Source organism: Capsella rubella, unplaced genomic scaffold (genome assembly GCF_000375325.1).
Source record: "Capsella rubella cultivar Monte Gargano unplaced genomic scaffold, Caprub1_0 scaffold_3, whole genome shotgun sequence".
Classification (NCBI taxonomy): Eukaryota; Viridiplantae; Streptophyta; class Magnoliopsida; order Brassicales; family Brassicaceae; genus Capsella; species Capsella rubella.
Genome location: NW_006238921.1, coordinates 14973378 through 14994863, shown reverse-complemented (window position 1 = coordinate 14994863; position 21486 = coordinate 14973378). Strand labels below are relative to the sequence as shown.

Here is a 21486-nt window from a genome sequence, read left to right as displayed (position 1 = left end):
ACACGTGTCCCTTGTAGTCGTCGCGTGTCCACGTTAGGCCTAGGCCCATTTACTTTGCATTTTTACTAAAGCCCATAATTAAATTCAGGATGTCAAATATTCCGACCGTATTGATTTTGAAAATGGTTTGCTCTTTCTCAGTCTCTCTGTTTCATCAATTCTAAACAAAGTTGTTAATTCATGCTCAAGATTCATAAAATTTCAACTTATTAGTAGTGGATTGGTACACTGATCTTCTCACTCTTGTTCTATGGTAAGAATTAAGATGAAATACAAAAAAAACCATAGATTTATACATGGATTCATTATTAGAATCAAAATGTGGGGAATGAGGGAGATGACAAAGAAAATGTCTCCACCCAAAAACTCAGGTTCTTCAGCAATACAACCAAAGCATCTATATATATATATATATATATATATATATATATATATATATATATATATATATATATATTCTAACAAGTGAAGGTGAAAAACGCTTTTAAATTTAAACTGTATCAGACGAAGAAGAGTTATGATCGTCCTTGTGATTAGAAGTGGGGAAGTGGTAATCATCCCATAGAGGGCTTCCAGGTCCCCATTCTTCAGGAATTGCATTGAGCCACGCCTCGGCCCACCCGGTCTCCTCACTCACCCCTCCCACTGCCAATGCTGAGCTCGAATCACCCTCTCCTTTCTCGCTTGCCTCTTCACTAGCAGTCGCCGTCTCGCATTGTTTCTGATGCACCGGAGTTGCCTCTTGTTTATTGAGAAAAAGCTCAGGGAAATTGAGTCTGGCCGTCTCTCCCCTCAACTTGAAGGCCTCACGGTCGTAGGCCATGGCGGCTTCCTCTGCTGTGTCGAATGTGCCTAGCCAGAGACGTGTCCTGTTCCGCGGCATACGGATCTCCGCGACCCATTTCCCCCAGTGGCGTTGTCTGACCCCTCTATATAGCTTGGTGGCGCTGAAGGGTTGCATCGGCGGCCGCGTCAGATCACCTCCTTGTCTTAACATGTTCATCATCATCATTCTTCCGCTCGGGCTCAGCTTCAGAATGTCTCTCCAGTACTGCAGCAGTTGTTGCTGTTGTTGTGCTAAATATGGCTGCACCTGTAGTTGAGGACCGAACGAGATCATTTGTTGTTGTCTATGTCCTGAAAGGTCATTCGGGTATGAAAACGGTTGTTGATTCTGAATCGTTGGAGCGATGGAAAATGGAAAAGTGACCCTGGAAGAAGAAGAGACAGAGCATGATGTAGTTGTTGGCGGCGGATGAGGAGTAGCATAAGAAGATAGGAGATAAGGATTGTGTCGGTCAAAGGTTCTGGTCTTCCTGAGACTTCTCTGAGACGTAGAGGAAGCATCACCAAACCACATGTCCGAGCCAGAACTCGAATCTTTATTCTTGCCGCTACTAATAAATTGGAGCTCCTCCTCCAACTCTATCACATCCATGTTCTCGGCTTCATTGGTACCAAGGGTCCTGATGGATTTTCCCTTGTTCTTAGCAGTAGCCATAGACGATGATTTTCACTATCCTTTTTATGGTAACGCGACCACCTCTTATGTCTTTGAGAAAACAGAGCAAGAACGGGAGAAACAGAGAGATTTGTTGTGTGGTTATGGAATATATATTTTTTGCCCCCTTTTTGTATATCGGAGCCACTACTGAGTCTTCTTAACTAAGATGTTGACATACATCACTAAGCGAAATATCTCAACCCCTCTCTCTCTCTCTCTCATGTCCGTACCATGCCTTCTTCTGTTTATTCTTTGGACGGTGGAAACATTCTTTATTGGTCTTCTTAATTATTCCTACAAAATATGTGCATCAGTGCATGTATACTTTCTTGATAGTATGGTCGGCTAACCGCGGCTAAGGATGACATGAGATGATAATGAGATTGAAGCAATTGATTACGACGTAACCTGTATTTTTAAGTAGGCTTATTCATCATTATCTCTCGCGGGTTTAGCAATTTGACTTTTCTTTTTTCTTTTTGTTAAATATATCACTCCACCTACAAAAAGACATAAACAACACCGACCAAATTTGTAACACACGAATAAGAAAATTGCTTATATATTCTCATTCAACTTAAAGTATCAACCAACTCGATTGGAAAATATATATCTCCTCTGCCCTACCATGTCAATATCATTATCACCACCATACACACCGCAATTGGTTTGGATCAATTTATTTAATTTCTGTACGACAAGAAGTGTAAGACTGTAACATTCAACCTCAAAAGTAAATAATTTCAAAGTATGTCACATAAATACTAAATTTTTGCTATTTAATCACAAAACGCTAATTTTACTAAGGTATTTTAACATTTATAGTCAATTTATTGGCAATAGTTGAGAAGGAAAAATATGTTTTAAGTTTTGGTGTAATGGTCAGGCACATGTTGTTGTCGACCTCTCCTAAGAGCAGTAAAGTGAGCATCAATCTTATCGTAGTGTAGGATGAACATGTTTAGCTTCCTTTAACCCTTATTCTACTTCCCTTTTTCTTTTTGGATCCGACTACATTGTAAACTCGTTGTCCACGATATAGTAACATTGACCACACTCTTTAATTTATAATCATATTTATCAAATATACTAGGTTCGGACCCGCGCTACAGCGCGGGGGAAATAATTACATATATATAACTTTTAACGGATTAAAATATGTTACATTTTAATTTTGTTAGAGTGCCGTCGATTACGGTAAATCATATATTTGTATAATTAATAAGTTCAAATAAAATAATAAAGGAAAAAACAAGTAAATAATCATATACTGAGTTTTGATACAATTAAAAACACGGTGAAAATTTAACAGCACGAAATAGTATTTGTCGATAAATTATTCATTTTGACCATTTTTGTAGTAAAAGTACGAATATACGTAAAATTACATATTTACAATATATTTTTTGAAAGTCCAACCCGTAACATAATTTATTTCGTAAAAAACATAATTCGTAACTCGCTTTATCATTATAATTGTGATTTTAACAAACTACCCGTGAATTATCTTAAATTTACATAGTTAGATATATAATATATTTTATCAATAAAAATTATGTCTCCAAATTACATTTATGTCTTCAAAAATATTTCAATACTTTAAATTCTAAAACTTTTATATATTTGAACATTTTATTTATAATATTTTGAAACTATTTGAAATTTTAATAATGTTCATATAACAATGGTTTTAATATTGGTCATACTTATAATGATTTTAAACCATTGTACAAAATATTTTATTGAGTGTAGTTGAGTATTATATGTCCGTTTTGAAAAATTCAAATTGCAACATATGCAAAAAAAAAAAATATTTATTAAATATTTATATTATATAGTATAATATCATAAATTAAAAATAATATCAAATAAAAGTGAAAGAAGAATAATATTTTTTAAATAGATTGTATTAAATTAGTTAGAGAAATATTAGTAAATCCTATAATTAATTATGGAAATAATACAATCCTAAAATTAGATTTGAAAAGTATCCGGTGTATGTATCCAAACTCATTAATCTATCCAACTTTAAAATATCCAGTTACAAATTTCGGATAATTTTTTGAAATTAACCCGACCCGAAAGCACTTTTTGTACTTCTCTTTTACTAATATAGGGATATTGAAAATTTTCATCGATCTGGACATGCCTCTCACGAAAGAGAACAGACTCATTCATCCATCTTTAGACTTCATGAGAGGCTTCTTCATGTCCTAACCTCCACGAGATGAAATCGGTAAAGGAATGTGAATGCATCTTAAACGATGTGAGAAAAATACCCAATATGGCATCTCACCGATAAAGGCAATGAGTTAAACAAACGATGAACCCTTCAATTATGTGAAAAGGTCTCATTTAAGCAGTTTTGAATAAGTAGAGGCTCACTGTGTTTCCTATGGTCACATTTCTTTACCTATATAATCTTCTTTTTTTTTTTTTTTGAATCTTTTATATATCTTTGAATTAATCAGAAAATATTTACAAATCATTAAGTAAACAGCTCCTTAAGCAAACAAGATGATGCAATGTTAGTCGAGAAACAAAATTTACTCAGATTATGTTTATCCGCAATTTTTTTTGACAAAATGGAGACATGTCAGACCGTCGTGCGACCACCCCAACAAGGTGGTTCAAACCGTGTATCAAGCCTCTACAACATCGGATGCGTCCGAGAACGATCGTGGCCGTTGCTCACGCTTTGATCGCACGATCATGGTTCATCAACCAGGGTTAAAAGCCTCTCTCCACAAAAATCAAAGATACATGAAGCACGAGGCTATAGAACGTATCATGTTCAAGTAAGGTCGTATCCACAATTAATTCTATAGAAACTGCATTAAAGAAAATGCATGCCTCTGATCAAATACGCCAAAAAGGTTTTTTATACGCTTCTGAAATTGTTTATTTCGGATCTGGCAATCTCTTCCATGAGTATCCCTTCGGTGAAGCTTTTGAACTTTCTTTTAAACATTGTTTTATGACATCTTATTAGTGGTTTTTAAAAAAATCTTTTTGAACAAATTACAAAATTATATCTTGTTTGACTCTGGCCTAAGTAGCTAAGTTTCTTGATTTTTTTAATATTCTAACCAATTATATTATATCAATTTTCTTGAATTTTAAGTTCATCACATTCCATCTTAAAAAGAATAAAAATTGGATTGATGAAATCTTAAGCGATTTGATGAAAAATAAAGAGTTTTAAGATGAGTCTTATTGCTTGTTAACCACTCTTCAAATGCTGATCATCTTGCAACTAAATATTTTTCATCAATTGCTAAAGTTTTCATTTGATTGCTAAGAAGGTGTAGTAATGTCAGAATATTTAGATGACTCAAGTATAATCTGTAATTATATAGTAATTGATAAATTCATGTAATACATTAACTCAACTATATAATTATGATGTTATATAACACAAGACCCAAGACAATGTCCCTATATCTCAGCATATATGCTCAACCTTTTTACTTTTCATTTTTTCCTTTTAGTAAGAACATTAATTGGGGGGCATTAAAGAAGGTCACACAAAAGAAGGGTTATTCCAGATAAATTAAAGGTGATTGCATACAAAAGTATGTCTTCAGCTTTTCACAGAGGAAGCTCATGACACTCACCCAAAGCAACACGAATGAAGTTCAAGTTTTTAATTAGGCTTCACATACTACAACTCCTCAAAATTTATATCATTTCATATGTTCGATCTTGTTTCCATGTGACTTTCATTTTCTCTACCGTGAGTCTCTTCAATATCCTAACCCTATGTTAACGATCATATATACCTTGTTTCTTGCCGTACGTACCACACATTACTTTATCTCAAATTTTTACTTCACTATACGACGACTTACAAAATATCATGAAGTCTCTTCTTCTCCTTGCCGTATTCCTTTCTTTCTTCTTTGGCTCTCTCTTGGCTAGGAATTTACCAACTCCCTCCCATCCAAGTATGTATATATGCTCTTCTATCTTACTCTCACCCCACACCTAGCTCTTTCACTATTTTCAAGCTCTCTAAGTTGTTCATGTCTACGTGCATGTGTAGGTCATCATCATGTGGGAATGACCAGGACATTGAAGCGTCAGAGGAGGAGGCCGGACACCGTGCAGGTGGCTGGGTCTAGGTTGCCAGACTGCGCACACGCGTGTGGCTCATGCTCCCCATGTCGTCTTGTGATGGTTAGCTTTGTGTGTGCAACTTTGGAAGAGGCTGAGACTTGTCCAATGGCTTATAAGTGCATGTGCAACAATAAGTCCTATCCCGTCCCATGATCAGCTAGCCTCTATCCTATTTTATTTTACGCATTCGACCGTTTTGTTTTCCTTTTTCCTTTATAAAATGCATCCTTCGTTTCTTTTTTTAATCAATAGGAATAATCCAGTTTAATCAGACTCATTAAAGAAATTATATGGAAAGTAGATGAAAGCCAGTCACCTAGCTATTTCGGCTCCCCCACTGTATTTTGGTCCATGAGGCTGCATTTAAGACTGCAACAACAAAAGCTGTAGACAGAATTGTAATTAAAATTAAGGCAACAGCAAAAGTACGTATACGTTGTTACCACCAAACTTTGGATGCTCGCTAATAATAACCACACTACCCATTTCTTACACACTCTTTATTTTCAACCATATCATCCCACCTTCGTTAAATGTTCCCACAGTTAGCTCAGTATTTTTACTATATATACATACACACGCCTTCCCTCCACAAGATCAAACAAAACACACGAGTCTTCATCTTCTCAACGACAAGATCAAATAATGGCTTCTTCCCTTCTCAGTTGTGCAGCCACTGTTGTGCTATTAAGCATATTGCTTGGATGTGCAGACAAGGTGAGTGGGCTACGTCACGTTCCCAAATCCCCTAAGACCGCTGATGTCAAACACCCTGACTTTCTTGTCACCATTGAGCCCAAACCAACTATTCTCATCCCCGGCGTTGGAAGGTTCTTGCTTCCTCCGAAATGTAAGAAGCCGTTTTACCCTTACAATCCTGTCACCGGAGCTCCCCTTACCGGTGGGGGAATCCCATCATATAATGGTGGACAAGGAACCGGACCGCGCACCCAACTCCCTGGTGGCGATGATACGCTGGTCCCAAACCCTGGGTATGAAGCTCCAACCCCAACCACTGGAGCTGGTGCAGGAAGCAACGGCCAAGTTCCACCAGTGCCACTACCCTGAGTACTATTATTTTGTCAACAAATAAGCATATCTTAGATGCAAACGGGTCTACTTTGCTGTCCTTAGTCTTGGTTAGATAAGTAACCCTCTGTTTTATTTGCCATCTCTTTTTCTCTGTACTCTCTCTATATCTGCTACCAAAAGAGAGAATATTGTCCCATTTTCTTCAGTTTATATCGTCAGATGAATTCATTTTTACATACCATTATATTTAATAAACTTTATGTTCCACTGTAAAGACTCCTCCAATTAGCAGTAGATACTAACACTAGTAATGACAGATAAAATTCAGAAAGTAAAAGTGTAAAACCATCATATTAAAGTTCTGATGCATATACTATTCAGACGGAATGTAACAAATCGCTCAATTTCCCAAGACTTTGAATGACCAAACTTTAGTCCAATCATTAACCATATGATATGCTAGTGCAGTAGGGATAATGGAAGCCACTGTATGGCCAAGCGAAGGCTAACGAACAGGCTTAGTAGATCAAATGGAGACATTAAAGCCCGCAGATATGCAATTGTTGCACACCAACAATGCAGTAAGGAATCAATCAGTAGACAAAATTAATTGTAGCGTTGATACACTCAATATCTCGAGGATGATAAAACAACGAGTCCGAAAAGAAATTCATCGAACACCAAAAAGCCATGGTTTCAGATCTTCGTCAAGTCTATGATGTCTTTGAACTTTTGTTAACGTAAGAAGTGAATGTCCCCACGTTCATTGCTCAGCCTGCACCAAGTCATAATGGTGGATTGATGATCCCAGATTTTAAAAGCAGAGCAGCAATCTGCCAATCTCTAGAACACTATAAGGAAGACATGCAAAATATCTTCTGTATTTCATAAGTCTATAATCTTCAGGTAAAAGAACAGTTCACAGAGTTCATGATTAGTCCCCACCACCACCAGGCCACCACTACAGTTTCAACTTTCAAGTTTAACAATACAGCTAGACTAAAATGCTCCAAAAAGAGCAGAGTCATATATATCAGAGAAGTATTCGAGAAGTACAATGATAGTATGAGAAAGAGAGAGACTAGACACACATTTGATACTGGAGGACGATAGTATTACATTTTCTCACCATTATTCAGAATGTAGTGGATAAGTTTTGCGAAAGCGTAGGAAAAAAAAAATCAATAAAGTGAAAGAATTCACATACGATTGTGTAATCTTGAATGAGTATCTACGGGGAGGTAGAAGGAGAAGCAACTCGATCAGCGTCTATCATCGACTTTATGTAGTACTCTCCTGCTTTGTATGAAGACCTCACCATTGGCCCTGATGCTACATACCTGAATCCCTGTTTTACCACCAACACATTCCAGTTAGCTTTCTTTGCCATTATATAGCTCAGGTAATAAAAACTTAAACAAGGAAGGGACCAGTACCATTTCCATGCCAAGAAGCCGATACCTCTCAAAGGCCTCTGGTGTCACATACTCAGCTACTGGCATGTGCCGCTTAGAGGGTCGCATATATTGGCCAAAAGTCATAACGTCAACCCCTGCTACTCTCACCTTCTCCATTGTCTTGACCACTTGATCAGTGGTCTCTCCACATCCCAGCATTACAGAGGTCTTTGTTAGGGTGCCTGCAGGTGCATGGTCCTTAGCCATCCTAAGCACATCCAGAGACTGTTTGAAGTTAGCACGATGATCCCGCACAGAACTCTGAAGCTCTTCAACTGTCTCAATGTTGTGGGCAAAGACGTCAAGCCCTGACTTGGAAACCTTTTCAACACATCCACCATCTCCACGGAAATCCACGGAAATCAGGAACTACAACATCAAAAAAAAAAAAATCGAAAACAAATTCAAAAAAACTCATGATCAAACAAGGAAACCCTCAGCCTCACATCTCATCATTATTACCTAGTGCTTCAATAAGCATCTCCGGCTTCAAGAATTTCAATCTCTGTACTGTTTCGGCAAAATGCCCACTCCCCTGATCAGGTAAATCATCTCGATCTACACTGGTGATCACAACATAATCAACTCCCCAGGATGCAATTGCTTCAGCCACATTGTTAGGTTCATTAGGATCAGGCGGAGGAGGTGTACGCGATGTCTTCACATTACAAAACCTAGAAATAGAAGCCCCTTTGAGAGAAAAGAGAGAGGAAAGATCTGACGGGATTAAGAGGACGAAGATTGTACCTGCAGCCGCGTGTACATGTGTCGCCAAGGATCATAATCGTAGCGGTGGCGGTTCCAGTTTCGCCACCAGACCAGCACTCGCCGAGGTTGGGACACTTAGCCTCCTCGCAGACGGTGTGAAGCTTAAGGTCTCTCAATTTCTTCTTGATCTGGACATACCTCTCGCCGCCGGGAATAGATTCCTTCATCCATTTAGGTTTCGGGAGAGGCTTCTTCTTGGTTCCGACTTCCACGGAATAGGTATCGCCGTGGATGAAATCGGTAAGGGAAGGCGACTCATTCGCCAGCCGAGCTCGAAGAGCCTCGAGACTCTTGGGGGATTGCGTTACGGTGACCGGACTTACCGGCGAGGAAGAGGAGAAGCATCTCGACGCCGGACGGAGGAATCGGGAGAGTAGGGCGGAGCGAGGATGCATCTCAGACGTCGTGAGAAATGTCCCGATTAGGAGGATGAAGTCTCACTGGTGACGGCAATTAGTATAAGGTGACCATTGAACCCTCTAGTTCTCAAAGAAGCTCCCATTTGGGCCTTTTGCCCATAAAATCGAGCCCATTATATTCCTAAATAAATGTAGGTCTTCTATATTGCGTTCGACCCATTCACATTAGACGACCCAGAAGTCCCTAAAACTCAAACCAAAATTGCTGTATTATATTATAAAATATTAGAATTTATCCCGTGTTACACCACGGATCCATAATATATATATTTGTTTTTTTTTTGTCATCAATATATATATTTGTTTGGTTGGTCATGGTTTATATAGTCTAGTTTTTATATGTGTTTATTTTATTTTCATTTTATATAATTTTATGAATTTGTATAATAATTAGATTCATAGATATATGTGATCAACCATCAACCCACGGTACATCGCGGATCGATTTGGTTGTAAATAAAAAATTTATAGTTTAACTTAACCCGTTAAATATTTTTAACATAGATGACCCCTAAAAAAATATAATCATATTTGTGTAAACTCGAACTCATTAAACCATATTTATGTACAATATTATTATACTTTTAATTTTGTTAGAGTTAAATTATTAATAATTTCTAGAGTTTAAATATTTTTAATAGTTTAATATTATATAAAGATTAGATATTATAATATTTGATGATTTAAAAAGTTTAATATTTATAATATTTTGAAACTTTTAAATAAAGAACTGGATTAAACCGAATAAAAAATTAATGTGGATGCCTGAGAAATCAAACTTGATGATCATTTGTAGTTGGGAGCATATTATTCCTATTTATAATTATTTTGAACTATTATCTAAAATTTTTTACTTTGTATAAACATTTTTTTCCTTTATCGATTGACTAATATACGTCCGTTTTCAAAAATTTAAATTGTAAAATATGCGAAATATAATTTGCATTGTATTATACATATATTTTATATAATAATATAAGATTATATAAATATATTGGAGAGAGATTCAATTAATTATAGAGGTATTTTAAGAAACTTTTTTGAAGTAATAAATATTTGTTTCCAATTTTGCGATTTGCTTGTGATTTAGCTACAAAATTGACTTTTAAGTTTTTTTATTTATTCAAATGGCAAGAGTTTAATTATGCAAATATTACCAAATAAAAGGTTATAAGCCTAAATAGATTTTAGTATAAAATGTACTTAAAAATGTATATATATATATATTGTCATAGACTCCATAGGGTACAATCCTAGTGCAAAAATAAAGTCTCAAACACTTTACCATTTCTTTATATTACTAGACTTTGATATTATGACTACATCAACCATATTTATTACTAGCCTAATCAAATTTTCAATTAAGATTTTAAGAAATCTCTTTATAATCATCAATGTATCTAACTATGAAACTGAGCCAGTTATGACAAAACATTGCCTCCTTCCATTGTCATAGTTTTTGTTGTATTGGATAATCACAATAAAATAGTTGTTTTACTTGAACAAGAAACTGATATGAATGTGTAACGGCCATTGCAAGTAAGTAAACCATGAAAACACATTCAAGAAAAGAAAAAAATATCAATGGCATTGAAAAGAGGAATCCCTAGATGATGAGACTGAATCAAGCTTACCGCAAAAGAACTAACCTTGCCGTCATCTTGCGACGGGAGATACAATCCGAGCAACCCAGAGAGAGCAATGAAGCAATTGGGTTCAGTTCAAGAGTAACACTTGTAAACCTAAGTTAATATATGAAATATATAAAACGTATAGTTTAAAATATTATTTATATTTGTTGGTAATATATTTGTGTTTTCATATTATGATAACATAGTTGAAAAATTATTAGTTTGTCTTTTAGACGTTGTATTTTCAAAATAAATGTACTAAATTTGTAATGATGTAATAAGAATAAATTGTAGGTGTATTAGGGACATGATGATGTGAATGTTGGATTGTATTGTTACCCATAATAAACTCTATCATACTGTGTATAGAACGAGATCGAACGTGAGCCGGATTAGTGATTATTTATTTAATTTTTTAATAATCTTGTGAACTGTCAAACTGGATTTAAAACTATCAAAAATGATTATAATAATAGAAATAAGATATGGTAACATTCAAACATTGTGAGTATAGTTTTCAGTTCCATTCTGTCGCACAATTATAATAGAATATGTTTCATAATTTATATTTCTATTTGAATACAAATATACAATTGTTCATTTAGATGCGTCAAGGCAATGTTTCTCATTCTTTGTTTGATAAACTAAATCTTCTTTGTTGGTATCTTAAGTGGAGAATGAAGGCTATCAACATGAAAGTCTTACCGTTTTAAGGATGGTATTGAAAAATGTACTTCTAGTTTATAATTTAACTAGGTTTAAATCCGCGATACACCGTGGGACAAATTTTATTATTTTATGTTCTATAGTATTTTTTTATTTTTTTAATAAGTTGTATGTTGCATAGTATTTGTATTTACTTTATCATTGAATTTTTAAATTATAATCAATGAATGTTACAAATTATATAGTTTGATTTATAGTTTTATATCTCAAGTAAGTATGTTAAAATGAATTCAATATTAAAAAAAATATTTTTCGTATAGTAGTGATTTCGTTTTATCCAAAGGGGTTGGATGTGAAATTTTATTTATACTTATATTTGAGAAGAAGCAGGAGCAGGAGCAGATCTACTCTCAGTATCTTTTGAATCTGAACTTGCGCCACCAAAGAAGCAGGAACATGAGCAGACGCAAATCCAGTAGCCACAACAGGAGCCGGATCCTCCTTGGATGGTTCATTATCCTCTTCAGAATCCGGTCCATCATCCTCTTCAGAGTCTCCTTCTTCAGCATCTTCTTCTTTTTCTGAATCTTCTTCTTCGTCGCTGGAAGATTCCCGTACAATTGGCATTAATATTTTTAAAAAATAATTAATAATTAATATTGAAAGCAAGAAAATCTTCCTTAAATTTTGCAAAAATACTTAAGGAAATCTTTAAGTTAAGGAGATATTTTATTATTACGAAAAAATAGTTAAGAAAATCTCTTATTTTGAAAATAGCTAAAAAAATCTTCAAGTTTAATACATACTTATTATCTTAATAAAAATTTCCAAAAATAAATAATGTAAAATTCGAAAATATGAGGCAAAATTCTCAAACTAAATTCAGTTGATTTTATAAAAATTAAATAGGCACACGATTATTTGATAAAAATTATACAATATTATAAATCTCAATAACAATAAATCTGCAAAAAAATAAAATAATATATAATAATTAATATAAGAAACAATTTGAAAATTTGATTTCTCTATATTTTAGTAACTACCATAACTACAAGGTTTTAGTATAATAAAAATAGATCAAAACATTATTAAAATTTTCTAAATTTAGTTTTTTTCAGTTTATTATACTCCAATTTATTATGTGCAGAATTTCTTTGACAAAATATGTGGAAAGTGAAAACCAAACCATTGAAATTTATGCAATATTTTGGGTAAAACATATGTTAACAATAAATTAAAAATTAGAAACCATATCAATATTTTGTATTTCTCCATTTATATTTAGAAGATAAGAAAATACAACTCCTTTATGCAATTTTTTAAAATTTTTTATTATTTCCAATATTTAAAATTTCCCACACCATTTACCTATATATATAACCAAATATTTGTGTGTAAGTTTAGAATATCCATTTTTGTTTTTCTGTTTTGATAGTACTTTTTTTCTTTTGCTTATTGAAGTAAAATCAAGACATGAAAGCTTCTTAACCACATATAAAGTTTAAAATATTTAAATTTTTAAAAATTTAAGTGTTATTAATATTTTAACTTTACACCAGGTTTATACTAAAACTAGATTTGGACCCGCACGTACGTGCGGGATTGATTTCAAAAACTATATTTGCTATCATGTTTGCAATATATTATGTATATGTAGAGTTATATTTGTAAAAGACATTTCTTAAAAATGTTATTAACATTCATAATCCAAACTCGTACCAGTTCAGTATTTGATTTGTTTTCAATTTAGTTTAAACAAAAGTAACGATAAGATTTAGTTTTGTTACTCGTAAAAACAACTATATTAAAAAGTTATAGAGTAAAAGAAAAGTGGTTGTCTATTTTAAACAGGATAAAAACAACTAAAAACAAAAAAAATTCCTAACCCGGATGATAAAAATTCAAGCGGGTTAACACGTCTACTATTCATACTCTGCAACCGATTAAAATATGTTTAACTTACCAATATATACATTTCGCATTCTCCACATTAGTAGATGATATAATTTCGTATGTTCTGTTTGAATTCATGTATTACCCTAAATTTCCGACCCCTCTTTTATTAGGAATACAGTTTAGATAATGATTTTTATTTTCTGAATTACCCATACCTTACCATATATGTTATTTCATATAGTCCATATTAGTAAATAGTATGTTCGTATATGTCCTACCAGAGTCCCGTTATCCCAAATTCCTTTTATCCTATATTTTCGTCGAGTCTTTTACCAATAACAGTTTAGATAATGGTTTTTATTTTCTGAACTACTCATTTTCTTTCCATACCCGTTATTTCATATCCTAATATATAAGATAAACTTATATCGTTCGCTTCAATGAATAAAAAAATAATTTAGATTTTAATAATATATATTAAATTGAGATATAGTTATATTTGTTTTCTTTTAAAAAAATTGCAGATAACCCGTAAACCCGACGTTTGACCAGTAAATTATATAATCAGTAAAAGTATGAAATCAAATTTAAATTATCAGTAAAATTTCAAATTAGATTTATTTATCCAAATTAAAATTAGTTTTGTTTTTAATATTCTTAATGATAAGTAATTTTAACCATGAATATTTTTTTTTGGATAATTATGTTATTTATATTAGTAATTTTTTAAGATTATAATATTTTATATTAGATATATATATATATATTGCTTTTTTTTGGAAGCCTTTAAATAAGCCACAAAACCGACGCTGAAAAATATATAATTATCAGAAAGAGCTTTAAAATTGAAATTATTGGTATCCAAATTATATAATCTGTTTCGTTATCCATCGTTCTCGTTATGTATTTTATTTGAAATAGTTTGGATACTGTTTTAATTTTTATTTTTTAAAATGAACTTTTTCCCGCGCTCTTTATGTAATTTCATGTCCTTGTATTTAGATCAAATAGGACTATAGAAATTTCATCTAATACATTTAAAAAAAAACTTTATTCTACTTCAAAAACTTTTTATATTTCACATATAAAAATTATAATAATATGAATCTTCTTTCAGTATAAAATAATTTAAACTACAATCAATGATTAAAATATGAAATCTGAAATAAGATTGCTCTATAATGTAGAATCTATACTATTAAAAGGGGAGCATTTTTTTAAAAGTGTATCCAAACAGATTAAATAGAAAAAATGAAATAAAATGTAATCCTAAACCTATAGCCAAACAAAATTAATGACAGATTTTCAAATGAAAAAATATGCTTTAAAATAAATAAAAAATCAAACTAATAACTAACCAATATTCATGGAAATCATAATAAATTTGTTACCATAAAATGTGGCCTATTAAATTCGAATTTTTTTAAAGATTATATAATGTTTTAAACATTTATTTTACCTAATTTAAACTAATACAATTCAAAACATTTTAATTTCAAAAAATTGGAAACTTTTAAAATAAATTGATATGTATAGTATTTTAAATTGTGTATATGTAAACAGATTAAATTAAGTAAATAAACGTTTAAAATAAATTAGGTCCAAGGAAAGATTATAATACTATAAATATCTAAATTCTATGGAAGTTTAGGTATTATTAATATTTACTCTTTTAAAAGGTTTTAAAATATTATAAATATTTAAACTACATGTAAAGTTGAAAATATTAGAAATATTTAAACTCAATTAAAATATTTTAAGTTTAAGCATTATTAAATTATATATTAAAAATTTTAAATATCTTGAAGACAGCAAAATATATTTTCAATTGAATTAAATATGCTTTAAAATGTATATAAGAAAATCAAAACTAATAACTAACTCAAATTCATGGAAATCATAATAAATCCGTTACCATAAAATGAGGCCTATTAAATTAGAAATTGTGTATTTGTAAACATATTTTATAGTTTGGATGCTTATTAAGTGAAATCAATCAAAGGAAACATATTTGAAACATATTATGTTTTCAAAGGAAACATATTTTAAACATTACCCAATTCACCTAAAATCGAATGAATTGATATTTTTGACATTTATTCGATTTCAAAGTTTAATAGCTTGCTAAAAATATAATTGATTACATTAGTTTAATATATGGATCTGTCTTCGTATCAATCCAAATATTATGATGAAACCATTATTATTACAAATATTCCGAAATTTGATGAAACCAAATCGTTATAAATATGAGTTATAAAGATTATATCAAATAATTATATTCACAAATATATCCCGCACGTATGTGCGGGTCTAAATCTAGTATGAATTAAAAGTGGTTGGATTTAATTTGAGAAGATTGCTCCATAGTTTAGAATTTTACATTAGTTATTTTTGGAATTTGAAATAAGATAATAAGTATGTATTAAACTTAAATATTTTATGAGCTATATTTCGTAATATTTAATGGGGATTTTCATACCTATATTTTTGTAATAACAAATATTTTCTTAATTTGAAGATTTTTAAGCTATTTTTTAGGATACTTGATTTTAGGGATCACTGTTTTTTTTATAAAGATTTCTTATGTTTCCTAAAATTATGGATTTTTTTTAAATTATCTTAACTATCTTTATTCTTGTCTATATTAACATTTTTGAAGTACCTTTTGGAAAATAACCTTTTGTTTTGTATTATTTGCATAATAAATCCTTGCCAGTTAAATAAATAACAAACTTTTAAGATAAAATTTGTAATTAAATTATACCAGAATCGAAAAATTAGAAACTAATATTTATTACATTTAACAAAATTTCCTAAAATGTCTCCCTAATAATTTGAATATCTCTCCAATATCTTTATATGATTTTATTTGTTTTAAAATTTACATTATTACATAAAACATAAGTATAATAAAAATACAATTTTTTTTGCATATGTAGCAATTTGAATTTTTGAAAACGGACGTATATTACTCAATCAATAAAAGAAAAAACATATATGTATAACTAATATAATTTTATTTTAAACGTTTCAAAAATTACAATATTATAATATTTTAAAATATATTAGTTTAAATTAGGGAAAATATATTAGGAAAATCTTAAATATTTACAAATACACTATTTTGAATTTAATATGTCACATTTTATGGTAACAAATTTATTATGATTTCCAAAAATATTAGTTAGTTATTAGTTTTGATTTTTTATTTATTTTAAAACATATTTTTTCCTTTCAAAATCTGTCATTAATTCTGTTTGGTTATAAGTTTAGGATTACATTTTATTTCATTTTTTCTATTTAATTTGTTTGGATACACCTATAAAAAATGCTCCCCTTTTAATAGTATAGATATTATTGATTTTTCCTTTTTTAAAAATATGTATATATTTTTTTTGGCGATTATATGACATGACGGGTATAAAACGGAAAATGTTGTAATACGTTTCTAAAAACTATATGATGGGATGGGTTGTAAGACGGAACGGGTTTGACTTGATATTACAAAAAGAAATAGTAGTATTATTAATTTTACAGTTCAATACGGGTCATTTTACTATTTTGTAACAACACCGATATAAAACATGTATAATTAATCTAATTTAGTAAATATTGATATTATACAATCTTAATAATTATTAAATAAACTCCAACATCTATAATTTTTTTAAAAATATGAATTAAAAAGAAAATTTACCCCGCGGTAACTTATTTAAATTGCTTTTTGCTTTCCTGTTTCCATTGTGACTTCGGTTCTTTATGATCGGTCTTTATAAAAGAAATATTTTTTAAAAGGGGTAAACCAAAAGTGTATTTCTCAAAAATTCTCAAAAAAATATAATTAATGATTTATCTAAGATTTTTATTTTAAGTATTTTTAATTATTTGTTTAAGATTATATAATTTTAAAATTTTTGATGATATAATCAATTATGTTGTATATTCCATATTTTATACTATGTATAATTTGATAAATCGCTTATTTCATAATCTAGCATATTTATTTTCTTTCTATTTTCCTAGTTTATTATTTTTCTTTTTCTTAAATATATGATTATTAGTTATATTTGATTTATTAAATATAAATTATTATTTTCGAAATATCAGAAAATATATAATTCAAGTTAAAAATATGCTTACATATATTAATTTTTGAACTTAATTGTCCATTTTTTATGGTAACAAAATTGATTTGATTTCCATAAATATAGATAATGTTTGTTTTTTATTTTTTTATTTAATTAATTATTTTTTTTGCTGTCTTTTAGTGTGTTTGGCAAGTGGTTTGGAATTTCATGAAACTTAGTTTGGGATTAATTTCCTAAACTAAGTTTGTTATCAAATTTGTAATATATTATTAATGTGCGTGGTCATGTTTATAAACATAATTTTTAAAAATATTATTAACATTCATAATTCAAATTTAAGTAGGATCAGTTTAGTATTCTTTTTTAAAAAAAATTTGGATTTGTTTTTGTTATTAGTAATGACAACTACATATAAAAAAAAAAGAGAAATGTAGTTTGTTTATTTCAGAATAGAAAATTCATCCCGTCATGTTCCATATAAGTCATGTTTTTCCATCTCATAACCGTGGTTTTAAAAATAACTTACTCATTTGTGTTTTATCTTTTAGGTACAATAGATAGAGAAATAGGTAAAAGAGGATAACTCACACGTACATGTAGAGTTTTATTGGTAGATATATTTATTTGTAGTAGCGTTTATAAGATAAAATGATAATGAATTAATTATTTTTATCAAGTTTGTGAATATTTGAAATAATGATCGATTCATCAAAAATTTCAGATCGACATGATAGCGGATCCTGATCGAGTGTAAATTGGATTAATGATCAGCTAAATTTCTATTAAACTTGTGAACTATCAAACCGAATATAAAAATGAAAAAACATTAAAACTTTCTTAACCGGATTTCTAAATATAGTTGTCACGCATATCAAACCCGTCTGCTATGCTTGCTGAGCAAGTGATTAAAATATTTTAACCCTATAAGATAAAAATTATCTGTAATCCACATTAGTAAATAGTATGTCTACATCTATTATGCGTGAATTCACATTATTCAAAAGTCTCATTATCTAAAAATTACTCATTATCTTCTTGTACCCGTTACTTTATATCCAAATATCTTAAATAAGCTGAAATTAAATTTAGCTATTTAAATTTTACATTCATGTATTATAGCCATTTTTATATTTGATACTTAATTGAACTTAACTATCCAAATTTTATTACCTCGTATGGTAAGTAGTAACCTTTATTTTCATCTTGTATTTTATGAAACAAATGTTTAGATAATGTTTTGTTATCCAAAATATACGTTGTCTTCATGTACCCGTTATTTCATGTCTCGATATTTTGAAATATATAGGAAAGTAGAAATCAAATTTAGTAATCTAAATTTCATTATTAAACATGTGTATTCTTGATAATGGATACATAAAAGGCATATTTTTAAAAAGGGGTAAACCAAAAGTGTATTTCTCAAAAAAAAAAATATAATTAATGATTTATCTAAGATTTTTATTTAAGTATTTTTAATTATTTGTTTAATATTATATAATTTTAAATTTTTTGATGATATAATCAATTATGTTGTATATTCCATATTTTATACTATGTATAATTTGATAAATCGCTTATTTCATAATCTAGCATATTTATCTTCTTTCTATTTTCCTAGTTTATTTTTTTTTCTTTTTCTTAAATATATGATTATTAGTTATACTAGGTTTTGAACCCACGCTACGCGTGGGTATATTCGATATAATTTTGTGAAAACTATTTATGATTGACGATTAATGAATTAACTACTCAAAAAAAGTCGTCCATCTAAAATTTAAATTCGAAATTATATGCTTTTCTACCATAATTTAGTTTTATGTTTCAAAAATACTCATACCAAATTTCATTAAAAACAAACAAAGTAACTAACCAATATATCAATAAATAATAAACAAACAAATAAAAATATCGGATTGTGGTTTTTACCTTAGCATCATCGGCCTAACATCATCTCCAATTAATATATTTTAAGAATTTCCCGATCAGAGAGCCCAATATAGACAATACTCTTATTACATAAACCATAAAACAAAGTTAGAATTGCACTAAACAATGAAAACACAAAAAATAATACAAACCTATTAAAAACACGATTATAATCTCGAATGGAACAAAAAACATAAACAAATGCTAAGCAATTGAAATCATACAAACAATTCGAAAAACGCAAAATACAAAGAAAATCATATTATGAAAAATATGAGCTACACCAACAAAAAAAAATCAGAATATGAAACTAATGAACCATCTAATGTAAAGGTCGACATTCTATATTTAGTTGAATTATTAGGGCTAAATGTCATAATTATCTAACTTAGCTTTACTATTCAAAAAAATAAAATATTACTCAAACACAATATTCACAATAAATTTTGAAAATTTTAACATAAAAAATTAACAAAAAAATTAAGTATTTTCTTTTTAAAATTAATAAAAGTTCAATTATATATTTTGATTAGTTTTATATCATTTATTTTTTATGATTAACGATAAATGAATTAACTACTCGAAACAACATCATCCATCTAAACTCCTAAACTCGAAGTTAGATGCCTTTCTAACATAACTTAGTTTTATGTTTCTAGAATACTCATACCAAATTTCATAAACAAAAGACAAACTAACGAACCAAGATATCAGTAAATAATAAACAAACAAACAAACAAATACATATATCTTCCTAGCATCATCTCTAATCCCTTCATTAAAAAAACTTTCCCCATCAAAGATCCCAATATAGGCAATACTCCTTACATAAACCATTAAAAAGTTAGGATTGCAATAAACAATCAAAACACGGCAAAAATAATGTACAGCACTAAAACACAATTATAACCTCGAATAAAATTACAAACTCATAAATGGTTGATAAGCAACTCAAATAATATAACTATTTTTTTTTTACCAAAAAATAATAGAAACTATTTAAAAAACGCAAATACAAAGAAAATTATATTATCAAAATATGAACTACAACACAATTTTTTTTTTTAAAGTCAGAACAATGAAACTAATAGAACGAGGTACTAATTTAGAGGTCGAAACTATATATTTATAGTTGAATTGTTAGGGCTAACCAGCATAATTATCCTACTCGATTTTACTTTTTACAATAGAAATATACTCAAACACAATATTCACAATAAATTATTAGGTAATTTAATTAAAAAAAACTCAGTATTTTCGTTTTTAAATTTAACAAAAATTAAAATTTTGCATTTTGATTATTTTTAGGGAGATTTGCCCAACTAACCTTTTTATGTTACCCTTTTCTACAAGTAGCCTCTCCAGGTGTCCATTTTCAAAAATACACTCTTCAATGTACAAAATGACTAAATTACCCTCCTTTATTATAACTCATGATGAAGAAAGGAATATTCTTTTCAACAAGAAGAGTATTCCTTCCAAAAAAATTTCCCGCTAAATTTTCCCGCCAAAAATTTTCCGACAAAATTTTTCTCGCAATTCCTTAAAAAACCTTGTAAATATTTATAAATCCTTTAAAAACCCTTGTAAATCTTTTAAAAGTCATCCAAAACCTTTCAAAACTTGAGTAAATCTTTTAAAACCATTGTAAATCATTTTATAACATTTATAAACACTTGTAAATCCCTTATAACCGTGATAAATCATTTAATAGAAACTTTTGTAAACTTCTAAAACCCTTTAAAACCCTTGTAAATCCTTAAAAACCATTTTAAAGAACTTGTAATACCTTTAAAAACTTTTGTAAACCCTTCAAAAACCTTTGTAAACTTCTAAAACCTTTGTAAACTTCTAAAACCCTTTAAAACTTCTTATAAATCCTTTAAAATTATTTTTAAATCTTTGTATGCCTTTAAATACACTTTAAAATCCTTTTAAAAACACTTGTAAATCCTTTTAAAAAACCTTTAAAAA

The 21486-nt window shown here is 29.8% G+C and overlaps 4 protein-coding genes and 1 non-coding gene across 5 annotated transcripts; 2 read left to right on the top strand and 3 right to left on the bottom strand.

The window, feature by feature from the left end:
• Nucleotides 1-469: 469 nt before the first annotated feature.
• On the bottom strand, nt 470-1704 carry LOC17890634 (ethylene-responsive transcription factor ERF053). Its single transcript, XM_006298022.2, has one exon. It carries the CDS (start codon nt 1499-1501, stop codon nt 491-493), a length of 1011 nt encoding a protein of 336 aa, XP_006298084.1. The 5' UTR covers nt 1502-1704; the 3' UTR covers nt 470-490.
• Nucleotides 1705-4094: 2390 nt separating this feature from the next.
• LOC111831785 lies at nt 4095-4312 on the bottom strand. The gene has a single exon (XR_002834921.1). It is a non-coding gene; the product is annotated as a small nucleolar RNA U3 (small nucleolar RNA).
• Nucleotides 4313-5313: 1001 nt separating this feature from the next.
• Nucleotides 5314-5836, top strand: LOC17891150 (protein EPIDERMAL PATTERNING FACTOR 1). Its single transcript, XM_006296576.2, has 2 exons — nt 5314-5451; nt 5550-5836. Exons 1-2 carry the CDS (start codon nt 5364-5366, stop codon nt 5774-5776), a joined length of 315 nt encoding a protein of 104 aa, XP_006296638.1. The 5' UTR covers nt 5314-5363; the 3' UTR covers nt 5777-5836.
• Nucleotides 5837-6206: 370 nt separating this feature from the next.
• Nucleotides 6207-6919, top strand: LOC17893967 (putative cell wall protein). The gene has a single exon (XM_006298712.2). It carries the CDS (start codon nt 6269-6271, stop codon nt 6689-6691), a length of 423 nt encoding a protein of 140 aa, XP_006298774.1. The 5' UTR covers nt 6207-6268; the 3' UTR covers nt 6692-6919.
• Nucleotides 6920-7650: 731 nt separating this feature from the next.
• On the bottom strand, nt 7651-9311 carry LOC17893176 (lipoyl synthase, mitochondrial). The gene is made up of 4 exons (XM_023786047.1): nt 8860-9311; nt 8582-8786; nt 8092-8481; nt 7651-8003 (listed from the first exon to the last, which is right to left on the bottom strand). The coding sequence occupies exons 1-4, from the start codon at nt 9273-9275 to the stop codon at nt 7887-7889; spliced, it is 1128 nt and encodes a 375-aa protein (XP_023641815.1). The 5' UTR covers nt 9276-9311; the 3' UTR covers nt 7651-7886.
• Between the last annotated feature and the right edge of the window lie 12175 nt (nt 9312-21486).